Below are 13,135 nucleotides of genomic sequence, written 5' to 3' on the forward strand. Positions count from 1 at the left end.
ATGGGGTTTCACCATGTTGGTCAGGCTGGTCTAGAACTCCTGACCTCAATTGATCCACCTGCCTCGACCTCCCAAAGTGCTGGGATTACAGGCGTGAGCCACTGTGCCCGGCTTGACTTTCATATCACTTTTAATTCCAAGGTTTGTTTTATAAGAGATTTTGAATAGCAAAATAGTTATTATGTACAACAAGTAAGATACTAACATCTCTTTAATTTTTAAATTTTCTTCACAACAATGTTTATGGCAGTATGATTATAATCTATTGTATTATGATCAATTTGTTCTTTTGGCTTTATCGTTCTGCTGAATAACTGGCAATAGCAGATCAGTTATAAAACAGACACATCTGTTATATGGCTTCTTATGGATGTACAACATGTTAAACTTCATCTTATATAAAAATGCAATCCTAGAAAATAGATTCATTTTCAAAATTTCTTAAGAAAATGCTATATATTTTTTCTTAATTTTCAGGTTGAATTTTTATCATTCTTAGTCACAAATGGTGGAAGGCAGTTCCAAATCTAAATTCATTTTACCATAATAATGACATTTTCCAACTGTCTCATAAATTTGCAACATTTGTTAAAAGGGAGACTAGTGGAGCAAAATGTGTCACTATTGCTGAAGAAAATGGGCCTGTGGTAATTAGTGTGCCATCTTCAGAGACAAAAATAGTGCTTGAAATTTAACATTATAATTGTACCAATTAGCAGTTATTGAGTGCTCACCATGTGCCAGCCTCTGTGCTGAACAGTACAAGTGCATCATCTCTTTAGTCTCAACCTTATGACTTAAAGATATTATTGCTGTTCCCATTTCATAGAGAGAAGGAAGGAGTGAAAGGTCTCAGTAATTAGATTATCATCCAATTGCTAGTAAGTACAACAGCTGGGATTTAAAACAGGTCCTCTAAGGTATAGGCATAGGGTAGGTACTGTTATTACATATAGATGAGAAAAATTGAGGCTTAGAGAGGTCTAAATAATTTGGGTAAGCTCAAACAGCTAAAAAGTGGAGAAACTGGTATTTAAAAGCAGGTTCTTCTCATTCCAGTGCCTCACTGTACTGCATGTCATCATTCATACTATATTCTTAAATACTTAAGTTGTAAGCATTTTATCTACCTCTTCCTTGTTCTGAGATAGAAGACAAAATTCAGGAAGTAATGCATCCAGTTGTTAATTGGCCAGAAGGAGGACAATTGTTAAGAATAGGGAGGAGGGCAGAAATTAGTTGCAGCAATAATCACAATTCACTCCATTGGATTATTTTAGGGCTATCACATTAAAGCAAGAGTGTTGCAGGGGAAATGATTTACTTTTCCTAAATCTCACAGTAAAAACATCTGCATTAGTCTCCTGAAGTCAGCAACACAGCTGTTTCAACAAGGCTTCTCTAACTAGTCTTCCACTAGGTGATCCAGAATAAATTTATTTGTGTAATTCTCTATTTGTAACTTTACTGATACACAATATTGTGCCTTAATTAGTTCCATTTTACCAGACTTGCTTTACAAACTATAGTGTTAAAGCCCTGGGCAAGAACAATGTTTTCTTCTTCTTTATATAGTTAATTTAGTAGACATTCAATTTTTAAAAAGTGATGGAAACACAAAGCTCAGAAAACAAACTAAAATTTTTAAATATGCTTTTGCATTCTACAAATTTAACAATTGAACAAAAGTATCAGTTACTGACTTTTTTTATTGTGAGTTTTGAGAATCGCAATAATTATAGTCCATGGAACTATATTCTTGGTCAAAGATTGTGAGTTTGGAGTATTTGTTAAATTATATTACTATGTGTGATATTGAGTATTCATTAATTCTATTTTGTAGACCTTTTACTTTTAAATATAAGGAAAAGGTGAGATGAGGAAAAGGAAGCTGTTCATTTTGTCTAACAATCACTTGTCATGTGAGATGCCATTTATATGCTGAGGAGAACTAATACAAATGGAGAAAAATGATAATACAAATCTTGGACAATTGTGTTCAAACACAAGGAGAAATTTACAATTTTTTCAAGACTATTTGTACATGACTATTGGAAGGGTTGATTGTTTATTTGTGTGTGTGTGTTGTCTGGGCAAGTTAGTGTGTGTGTTTTTACCAAAGACAAGAACCTGGTATCTTCTGTACTTAGTATCCCTTAGTATTAGAAATAATATCATGTTTGCATTTTGCATAGACATACTATTCAGATCTGTTACCCATTCTTATTGAGAGAGGCATTCTCTTTAACAGCAGCTTTATTTTTAATTATATAATTTTGAATGTATATTAAAGTGAATAATTTGACAATTTAGGTCACATTTGCTTTTTACTTTGAATATATATTTTTAAATGAATTCATTACTTCAAAATTATATAATCTACAAACTTAAACTATTACTTATTAACAGTACATTATTTCTATCCAATATCGTTACATGAATGTTCTCTTTTTAATAACAAAAACAAGGAATTAGAACAAAAATTTTAGATAATAAACTGTGATGGCAGTTTATTATTTAAGCTTCTGTTTAAATAAACTTTTGTTTAAATAATTTGGCTTGTCTTACTTTATCATCTATAAGGGAATTTTATGACTGTTGAATGACAGGACCACATCCAAAGAATAGTAGTTAGCATTTTAAGTGAATGCCAGAGAATCTTTAAGTATATCTATGAATAATGAAGCCATTCATTGTGTTCATGGATTTTGCCTTTCTTCAATAATATTATTTTCTTCTCATTTTAAGGCGTATTTAATTGCAGCACACATCCTATTTTAATATTTAATAATAATTTTATTAGCTGTGTAGAATGAGAAGGGCAAGAATTGCAATATCTAGTGCTGGTCATCAATTTTTTCTTATCATTACAATTACAAGGAGAGGCAAAAATATAAATTAGCTTAGTAGTTGGTTGGGACTTGCTAGTTTATTGGTTTTCGCTTGGGCAAAGCCCAGAATAGGCACAAGGAGAAAGAAACAAGTAACTGGGCATGCTGTCAAAGTCCTTGCACACAATTTCTGCAACTTACTAATCATTCCTCATTTTGAATAATAAACAGAGGCTTTGAACAAAATTATAATAAACACTGCCAATAGTAATTCCTTCTGGTTCCACAACAATTGACAGGGGATCCTGATGACTTAACCAAACTTAGTCTTGGCAGGTTTATGTTCCTTTAATTTCTATTAATGTATTTTGGCAACTTTTCATTGTCTTTTCTTAAATATTTTTACTGTTTCTCTCTTTTTTAGCTAAGGATTAAGTATCAGTTATTTTGAGTGGGAAACTTTGGCATAGCTATCATTGTAATAACACTTTTTAGTTAAGTAGCCTCTCTCACCTAAGGCCTTCAAAGTGCTTTTGAGTACACTGTATTAGACCTGCAGGATGGAGGTTAGCGGAAAAGTTATTTGTAAGCACCGTGCATTTAAAGCCTCTGTGGAAATATAACCAAGGCCATGGGGATAAAGTAATTTTAATCTTTAGTACTCTAGATATGGATATGTACATAATATGATTCCTAACTTTCAATGCCATTTGTTAAAAAAGGGAAGCAGATATTGTTGCATTTCATGTGCCTTTAAACCTATTTTAAGACAAATCATTTTTAACCCCCTCCAGCAACTGCTTCGAGAACGACAGCAGATGGCCAGCCGTCCCTTTGCTTCTGTTGATGTAGCACTGGAAGTGGGAGCTGAACAAACAGAGTTTCTGCAAGGGCCATTAGAGGTAGGAGCAGCAGTGCTGAAAGGGGACCACTATGCTTTGAATATTTATTATATTACTTCTCTAATCTACATCTGCTTGTGAAGCCAAACAGAGACTGATTATCTAGAGTTGACAAGATTCAGCTACATGTGTTATGCCATTTTCAAGTTACATAGTTTTAACAGTATGACATGAGCTGTAACAAAAGCCACTGGAGAATCTATTAGCCTAGGCAAGAATGACAGACTGCTCACCTGGCAGCCTTTCTCTGACAGATAAGAGCTGAAGGAATTTAAGATACAGGTATGATCAAAGAAACAAAGTGCCTCTATTTAGTCTTTGGAGTATGCACTGGCCCCTAGTTAACAATTCACATCTATCTTTATTAACAAAGTTTACTTAGAAAAGGTGGGTGGAGATGAGTTGCATTTTAATTTCATAGCTTCATTTTTGAATGTTGAAAAGTGAACGTTCCTCACGTATAAAATGAATGTTTTTATTTGTGGTTAATTGCTGTATTATTACATTCCTTTATTGCAAAGGCAGAAATAGAGTATGATCAAACAGAAATCATTATATGCAACTAAACATGGTATTAGAATCCAAGAATAATACACAAAGTGGTTTCTAAAAATAATAACCCCTAAAGAAGCAAAAGTCACAAATTCTGATTAATGACTATTCAAAGAATTATGATACATACTAATTTCATCATACGTTTATTACTTTAATTTACATCTTATATGTGGCAAGATATTTAAATAGAAAGATTAAGAAACTGTAGAATTGGCCGGGCGCGGTGGCTCACGCCTGTAATCCCAGCACTGTGGGAGGCCGAGGCGGGTGGATCACGAGGCCAAGAGATCGAGACCATCCTGGTCAACATGGTGAAACCCCGTCTCTACTAAAAATACAAAAAATTAGCTGGGCATGGTGGCGTGTGCCTGTAATCCCAGCGACTCAGGAGGCTGGGGCAGGAGAATTGCCTGGACCCGGGAGGCGTAGGTTGCGGTGAGCCAAAATCGCGCCATTGCACTCCAGCCTGGGTAACAAGAGCGAAACTCTGTCTCAAAACAAAACAAAACGAAACAAAACAAAAAACTGTAGAATTGAAACATTTTATTCTCTTTTTTAAAAATGGCATTATTTGCCTAATTTTATGTTGCCATTTTCAGATTTTATTTTTTGTCAAGGAAAATAGGGAGTAGAAAATAGGATCCTTCAAACACCTAGGTATAAATATAATTAATTCTGTCTGTAGTATTTTTGGTTATTCTGAAAAAAATAAGACAAAGTCACAACTCATGGATGCTACTCAAAGGGTCTGTTTTTAGAGAAAATGAAATATTGGTGTGCATGTTTTTATATGATTTTTAAGAAGTTTTTGTGTATTTGATTTTTTACTACTCTAGATCACAGGTTATCATGGAAACTTAGAACATTAGGAAATTTATGTGTATATCTTATATTTGTTGTAGAAAAAATTTACAAAACAGAGAATAATTAAATGAAAGTTACAGCAAGGGCTGTAATTTCATTTTGGTTCCTTGTTTCAAATAATTTTTGTAAAAAGTCTTTTGCAAACAGAAAACTTAAACTATTCTCAGACTATTATAAATTCTTTTTCCCCCATCCGTGTAAAATATTTTCAAATACTGCTAAAAATCGAGAAAGAAGGGAGAAAATGTAAGTAATGCACACATAGACCAACAAAGAAAAGATATAATCAAAGAACTAGAAAATTTACAAGCTTAAGGAGCAAATATGACACACACATGTGTCACCATAGTTTGTCAGTTGCATATTAATAATGTTCAATGATGTATTGTTAGGTGCCCATGTGTTCACAATCATATTTTCATGTTTTATTTTTTCCAAATTTTGTTTCCTTCTTTATCACTGTGAATTTTTAGCCTTAAATTTTATTTTGCAGAGTTAAAAAATGTCTACCCCTTCTTTTACTTCATATTTTCTGATATTCCCTCTTTCATTCTTTTATATCCAATTTCACTGTATCTTTTTGCTTTACACCTATGCTTTGTGGAAAAAACTGCTAGCTTTTTTATTTTTTCATTTACTCCATTAATCTTTTTAAGTGACATTAACACTGACGTTAACTACTGTTTACCAAGGCTTATTTCAGCTACCCTGTTTTGTGTGTGTGTGTGTGTGTGTGTGTGTGTGTGTGATTACTAGCTTTGCTTCCTTTTGGTTCTTTTTCCCAGCTTCTGTCCATAAACTGATTTTCATCTACTAAACAGAATACTACATGTTCTATTTTTATGTTTCTGATAGCTATCATTTCCTTATCAAGATTCATAGTGATTTTCCCTACCTATGTTTAAAGCGTATTAAAACATTCCTCCACTGACCATCTCAAATAAAATTAATACTTTAGCATGCTCTCAACTTCCTCTGTTTCTCCTTCCATATATTAATACTACCTGGAATTTGTATTCAGATCTCATGAATGAACTTCTTTCTTTATTATGGCCTATGTAAACAACAATGAACTTCCTTTGGTCTCCTTTACTTTTGATATCTAGTTGTTTGCTTATGCATTTCTTTTAGTTTTCGCTAAGATAAACTCTCCAAAATATTTTTTTCAAAGAGAAACTTTGGGGCCAGCATGATGTCTTGCATCTGTAATTCCAGCACTTTAGGAGGCCAAGGCAGGTGGATCATTTGAGGTTAGGAGTTCAAGACTTGCCCAGCCAACATGGTGAAACACTATCTCTACTAAAAATACAAAAATTAGCTGGCATGATGGCACATGCCTGTAATCCCAGTTACTCTGGAAACTGAGGAAGAAGAATTGCTTGAACTCAGGAGTTGGAGGTTGCAGTGAGCCAAGATTGCACCACTGCATACCAGCCTAGGCAACAGAGTAAAACTCCTTCTAAAAAAAAAAGAGAGAGAGAGAGAGATCATGTACGAGAGAAAATAACTTTGTATGGCATTCTCTTTGAGAATTTTAATGCCTACCAATATGTTTTTCTCAGATGTATATGGCAGTTTAATTGAATATAAAATTTTGTCTTAAGTCTGATGTCAGTTTGATTTTTTGTCCTTTGTAAATGATCTCCATTTTGTTTTTATAATTTTTCAGAATTTTCTCGTTTCTCAGTGTTCATACATGTTTCTCCAATGTGTCCATACACACACACACACACACACACACACACACACACACATATATGCATGCCCTTGTTTCTAATTTCTTCCCGAGTAATAAAAGATGCAAATAATTGGCATATTTGCTTGATCAGAAGTTGAGGTGGGGAGAAGTGAATCTTTAGGGTTATCCAGTCATCTGCTTCTATGGCTATGAGATTTCCTGTCATCAGTATATTAGTGAGGGTTCTATAGAGGGACAGAACTAATAGCAATAGGCCATCTGCAAGCTGAGGAGCAAGGAGTGCCAGTCCAAGTCCCAAAACTGAAGAATTTGGAGTCTAGTGTTTCAGGGGCAGAAGCACCCAGCATGGGAGAAAGATAGGCTGGGAGGCTAGGTCAGTCTAGTCTTTTCACATTTGTTTTTTTTTGTTTGTTTTTTCTGCCCGCTTTATATTCTAGCCCCACTGGCAGCTGACTAGATGCTGCCCACCCAGATTAAGGGTGAGTCTGCCTTTCCCAGCCCACTGACTCAAATGTTCATCTTCTTTGACAATATCCTCACAGACTCACCCAGGATTGATACATTGCATCCTTCAATCCGATCAGGGTGACACTCAGTCTCCAGCCTTAGGCTGCAACTTGACTGGTTCTGCTGCTTTCCTACCCCATAGCAGGTGGGATAGGTACCAATCTGTCCAGGACAATGTGGACTCTGGCCCATATTATCTCTATGTTTAAAATCAGGAGAGGGAACAAATGACTTATTCCGATTTGCTATTTGTGTTGTCTGTGGGGCCATTTGTGCAAGTGCTTGGTATAACATAAAGCATTATATTAATTGTTGGAATTCTTACTATATTTCATTTTTGACTCAGTTCTTTTAATAAGTGGCATGCCTCTATTTCTTTTGTATCACTTTTTTCAGATATTTAAATTGAGTATTTCACAGAAAAAAATAATTACATGTAAATTCTCATTTAGGAAAGGCCTTTATATTTGGGGATCAAGATATGGTTATTAATGTATGGTATTTTTATGGAAATAGCTTTATTGAAATATAGTACATATATCAATAGTTCATCCATTTCATATATACAATTCAGTGATTTTTGAAATATCCAAAGTTATGTAACCAACCACCACCAAAGTCAATTTTGGAACCTTTTATCACACCTGAAAGAAACCCTGTATCTTTTAGCAGTCCCCTACCCCACATTTTTCTTCAGCCCTCCCCACCCCATGTCCTAGCCCTAGGCAAGAATTAATCTACTATCTTTATAGATTTTACTGTTTCGGACATTTCATACAAATAAAACTATATACAATGTGATCTTTTGTGACTAACTTCTTTCACTTAGCCTAATGTTTTTAAAGTTGCTACACGTTGTAGCATGTGTTAGTGCTTCATTCATTCCTATTGTCAAATGACATTCCATTGTATGGATGTGGCAGTTTGTTTACACATTAATTAGTTGATGAATATTTGAGTTGTTTCTACTTTTTGGATACTATAAATGATGCCACTGTGAACATGTGCGTAAAAAATTGTATAAACATGTTTACATTTCTTTTGAGTATATGCCTAAGAATGGAATTGCTGGATTATATCATAACTTTTTGCCTTGTTGAAAAAGACTTTCTTTCTCCATTGAATAGCCTAGAGACCCTTGTTGAAAATCAGTTTACCATAAACATGAGTATTTGTTGCTGGACTCTCAATATTATTCTATCGATCTATTTATCTATTCTTATGACAGTATCACACTGTCCTAATGACTCTACCTTTGCAGCAAGTTTTGGAATCTAAAAGTGTGAGTCATCCAAATTTATTCTTTTTAAAGATTATTTTGGAGATTGAATTTGAACTTCCTAGGTCTTGGGAACAATCGAAATGTTTAAATTGAGTTTAAAAAATTATTTTTCAAAATGCCTTTACATACACTATCTCAATTTTATTTGAGTCTTAAGTCAATCCTATAAAAGAAGTCGAGCATATTTCATTATTTTTTCTATTTACCATTGAGGAAACTGAGGCTTTGAGAGCTTATGTCCTATGCTCAAAATCACAAATTCAGTCACCAGTAGAGCAAGAACTAGGGTTCAAATCTCATATTGGCCAAAGGGTTTCTTTCCCACACCATTCTTTATGTATGCTGGTTTTAGTTCAAACTGAGAATACATCTTAGACCCTAATATATCTATAGAATATTTTTTGTAAAGAAAAGAGTTTCTTAAAGCATAGAGTTACTTAAAGTTCATGTAGTATACTTTGATTCCAGGTGCTCAAATAGTCATAGGTTAACTGTGGATCTTAAGGAATAACTTTCCGTTGGAAAGTTATAGGCTGTCTTAGTATATTAGAGAATTCCAGCAGTTATCAACTGTAATCTAAATTGCTATAAGGAAGTCAAGGTGATTTACTAAACTGTAATAAACTCAGCACACAAGCTTTCTGTTATTTTATATTAGAAGTTTCGCATAAAAATAACTTTTGTAATTTTGCTATGCTAATAAAGTATCAGGGCTCTATAGAAAGAAAGTATTTTTAAGATGGTTTTATTTGGTAATGATCGTCAAGTACACTAATTAATAATTTTAAAGACAATGTGTACAGCATGATTAATTTTCACCAAACTAATAATTTCATTATTATTCTATGTATATATTTTAACTTCTTTACACGAGAATTTTCATTTTACAAATTTGTAATGTTTTGATTTTCTCCACATATAAAGAAAATTATAGCTTTGGAATGCTATAAAGTGGAGTTTTCAAAAAGACGTTGGACAAGTGAGACATATATATGAATTCAATCTCCCCTAACCTAGAAAAACAATAATCTAATTTGGAGTCTACTTTCTATGTGGTAGTTCTAACAGTGCTAATTTTGACATCGCACTGAAATTTGTTCCCTGTTTATTGGTACAGTTCAGCCTTACATCTTATGTAAGAAATCTCTCTCCCAAGGTGACAAACACATTGTTCAAGTCTAAGCCAGTCAAAGTGAAGCAGCTGTCATGTTAAGAGCATTGCTGGCCTCATTTCTGGAGCAGAATGAGCTCAGTCCTCTGCTCTTGGGTACCACCAATGGTTCCCCTAGTTCCTCATTCCTGTCCCACCATATTCATGGACAGTAGTTCCAGTGACTGACCTAAGCAGCTTATTTGCTTTTCCCCAGGTTTTTTTTTTCTTATAGCTGATTTGTGATATTTAATATTTTTAATTATCATTTACCATTAATATTCTGATTATGGTAATGAAAAGAATACATCCTCATTACAGATAAATATTACTACAGATAAAATACAAATTAAAATATTTAATTATTCCATCACCCATACATATTCAGCATGAGAACTTCTGTTATTTCCTTCAAATAAAATTTTCTTTTTGCATGTATGTATTTTTACAAAACTGGGAGCATATTTTATATGTGATTTTGCATTCTATTTTTTTCACTTCGTATTAGAATAAGAACACTTTTCACTTCTAGCTTTGATCCAAAAATACATTTTAATTATTTTGTGGCATATCATCATTTATTTGCCTATATTTTTCAATTAGCATTATTCTAGTTTCACACTATTATAAATAAGACTGTACTTAATTTTTGCATATAACTTTATCTTAATTTATGCAAACAAAACTACTGAATCAAAAGCTCTTAACTTTTAGGATCTTGAGGTACATTGCTTATTAACTTTCTAGAAATATCTCTGTTCATACTATATTTAGCAAAGTATGAGAATTCCTACTTTCCTGCGTCCTCGTCAAAAATGATTGTTAGCATTTTTACAGCTTTCTTAATTTGATACAGGAAATGTTTTCTTCTTTATTCTTTTAATCAAATTTTTATTGTTAGTGAAATTGAATATTTTTGCGTTGTCTGTAAATGTTTGTATTTTTCCTAGGTATTCATTTGTTGACCATTATTCTCTTATCCTTTTCTATTTTAATACCATTTATTGATGGTCATCTGATTATATAAGAAATATTACATTGATCCTAGGAAACTTAGAAATGATAGAATAGCTCCATCAATATCTTTCTTCATCCTTCTATTGGAACATCCATTGTCTTCTTACTTGTAGATCAAATACATATTAAGCATTTGTACATTACCTGCTATAAATGTTTTTCCTATTTGGCTGTTGATTTTAAATGTTATATTTTCTGTGTTTTTAATTAATCCACTTATTTGTGTCTTCTGGTAGTATTTTTCAGCCCTGCCTTTGCTTTCTTTCATCCTGAATTTGCTATTATTTTTCCCTCTTTAAAAAACAGTCCCTTTTTTCCTCAATGGATTTGCATATTATAAAATTCTGTTTTTTTCTTTTAGTGGTTACTCTTAGCATTTTAACTGGCATAGTCCAAGTCAAAAATTAACGAACATTTTTCTCTCTTCCCAAACAATGTAAGAACAATTAAAATCTTGCTTTCAATTTTCATTGTTTTAATTACCTTTGTTAAGTTCCATGAGTTTTGTCATCCCCTGAATTAAACATTATTGTTGTTGTTGTATTATATGATCAATATGTGTTTACATTTACTTGCATATTGTCTGTTTTCTTTGCTCACAGGTGCTCTTTGCCTTCAGAACTTCCTTTTAAAATGTTCCCACTTTCCTGTTCCATATGTTTAAGAAATCCCTTTAGCATCTGTCTTTTGATAATAAACTCTCTTAGTCTTCCTAGTCCCCTCTCCAGTTTCAGTATCCTCTTATCATTTACAATCTAAGAAATGTTTTTAAAATATACTTTATCAAGCATCTCGTTATCTTTTCACTGGGAGGGCCACACTCAAACATTGTGTTCATGTGAAAATTGTTCCAGTGCTGGTTTCTGATTTCCATTGTTGCTGTAGTAGATTCCTTCATATCCTCAGAGAATATGTTCCAAGAGCCCCGGTGGATGTCTGAAATATGGGATAGTACCAAATTGAGACATACATACCTATGATAAAGTATGATTTATAAATTAGGCACAATAAGAGATTAACAACAATAACTCATAAAAAATAGAATAATTTTATTCTATTTTAAACATGCTACTTTGCACTTTGGGGCCATTATTAAATAAAATAAGTGTACTTGAACACAAGTACTGCAATACCACAACAGCCTATGTGATAACTAAGACAGCTACGAAGTGTTTAATGGGCAAGTAGTTTATACAGTGTAGATGCAGGCCGAATATGCTAGACAATGAGATGATTGACATCTTGTTTCAAGTCAGAATTATGTGCAACTTAAAATGTATGAACTGGCCGGGCATGGTGGCTCACACCTGTAATCCCAGCATTTTGGGAGGCTGGGCGGAACATAAGGTCAGAATATCGAGACCATCCTTGCCATGGTGAAACCTCATCTCTACTAAAATACAAAAAATTAGCCAGGCATGGTGGGGCATACCTGTAGTCCCAGCTACTCAGGAGGCTGAGGTAGGGGAATCACTTGAATCTGGGAGATGGAGGTTGCAGTGAGCCGAGATTGTGCCACTGCACTCCAGCCTGGTGAAAGAGCAAGGCTCCATCTTAAAATATAAATAGAAATAAATAAAAATAAAATGTATAAACTTTTTTCCTGAAATTTTTCCATTTAATATTTTGACTATGGATAGCTGAAACCGTGGAAAGCGAACCCATGGATAAGGGGAGAACTACTGTACTAAAAACTTTCCATCTGTACAATTGTCTCTCCTTTATTAGAGAATGTAGCTTTTCTCTCCAATGCTTTCCGAATCTCTTTGTGTTTGGTGTTCAGCAATTTTAACACAATTTTGCAAAGCACACATTTATTTGTATTTAACCTACTTGGCATATTTTGTGCTTCCTATATTTGAGGATCCAAGTCTTTGGTTACTTCTAAAAATTCTTGAGTCATTATACCATTTGTATTTTCTTCTCCATTTCGTTTATTTCCCTTCTAAGACTGATTAGATGTGTGTTAAACCTTCTCTTTCTATCTTTGCAATCTCTTTATCTTTCTCTTTTGTTTCCTATCTCCTTCTCTTTGTGTTTCTTTCAGCTTATTTATTCCAAACATTGTTCCAATTCACTAATTATTTATTTAAATCAATGAAATCTGTTTTTGACCTGATTTCTACTATATCCATTTGGATTACTTTCAACAAATATTTTTTTTTCCATTGATTTATTTTATTGCATTTTAGGTTTGGGGATACATGTGAAGAACATGCAAGATTGTTGCATAGGCACACACGTGGCAGTGTGATTTGCTGCCTTCCTCCCCATCACCTACATCTGGCATCTCTCCCCTTGCTATCTCTCCCCAACTCCCCACCCCCA

At 33.6% G+C, this 13,135-nt stretch overlaps 1 protein-coding gene across 8 annotated transcripts in view; it reads left to right on the forward strand.

Moving 5' to 3' along the window:
- Positions 1-13,135, forward strand: part of ATRNL1 (attractin like 1) — an 842,256-nt gene that overhangs the window by 593,297 nt on the left and 235,824 nt on the right. For 6 of the 8 annotated variants that reach the window (XR_004269856.1, XM_032281122.1, XM_032281124.1 and 3 more), the window contains one exon: positions 3,626-3,733. The exons of the other annotated variants lie outside the window; for them this stretch is intronic. Coding sequence is in view for 5 of the 6 variants with exons in the window: in XM_032281122.1 (XP_032137013.1) it covers positions 3,626-3,733 (108 nt within the window). In the remaining variant the exon portion in view is untranslated. The remainder of the gene's footprint in view (positions 1-3,625; positions 3,734-13,135) is intronic. 8 annotated transcript variants of the gene reach the window in all.

The sequence above is a fragment of the Sapajus apella genome, unplaced genomic scaffold (assembly GCF_009761245.1).
Source record: "Sapajus apella isolate SASKATOON/1434 unplaced genomic scaffold, GSC_monkey_1.0 scaffold13, whole genome shotgun sequence".
In the NCBI taxonomy this organism is placed as follows: domain Eukaryota; kingdom Metazoa; phylum Chordata; class Mammalia; order Primates; family Cebidae; genus Sapajus; species Sapajus apella.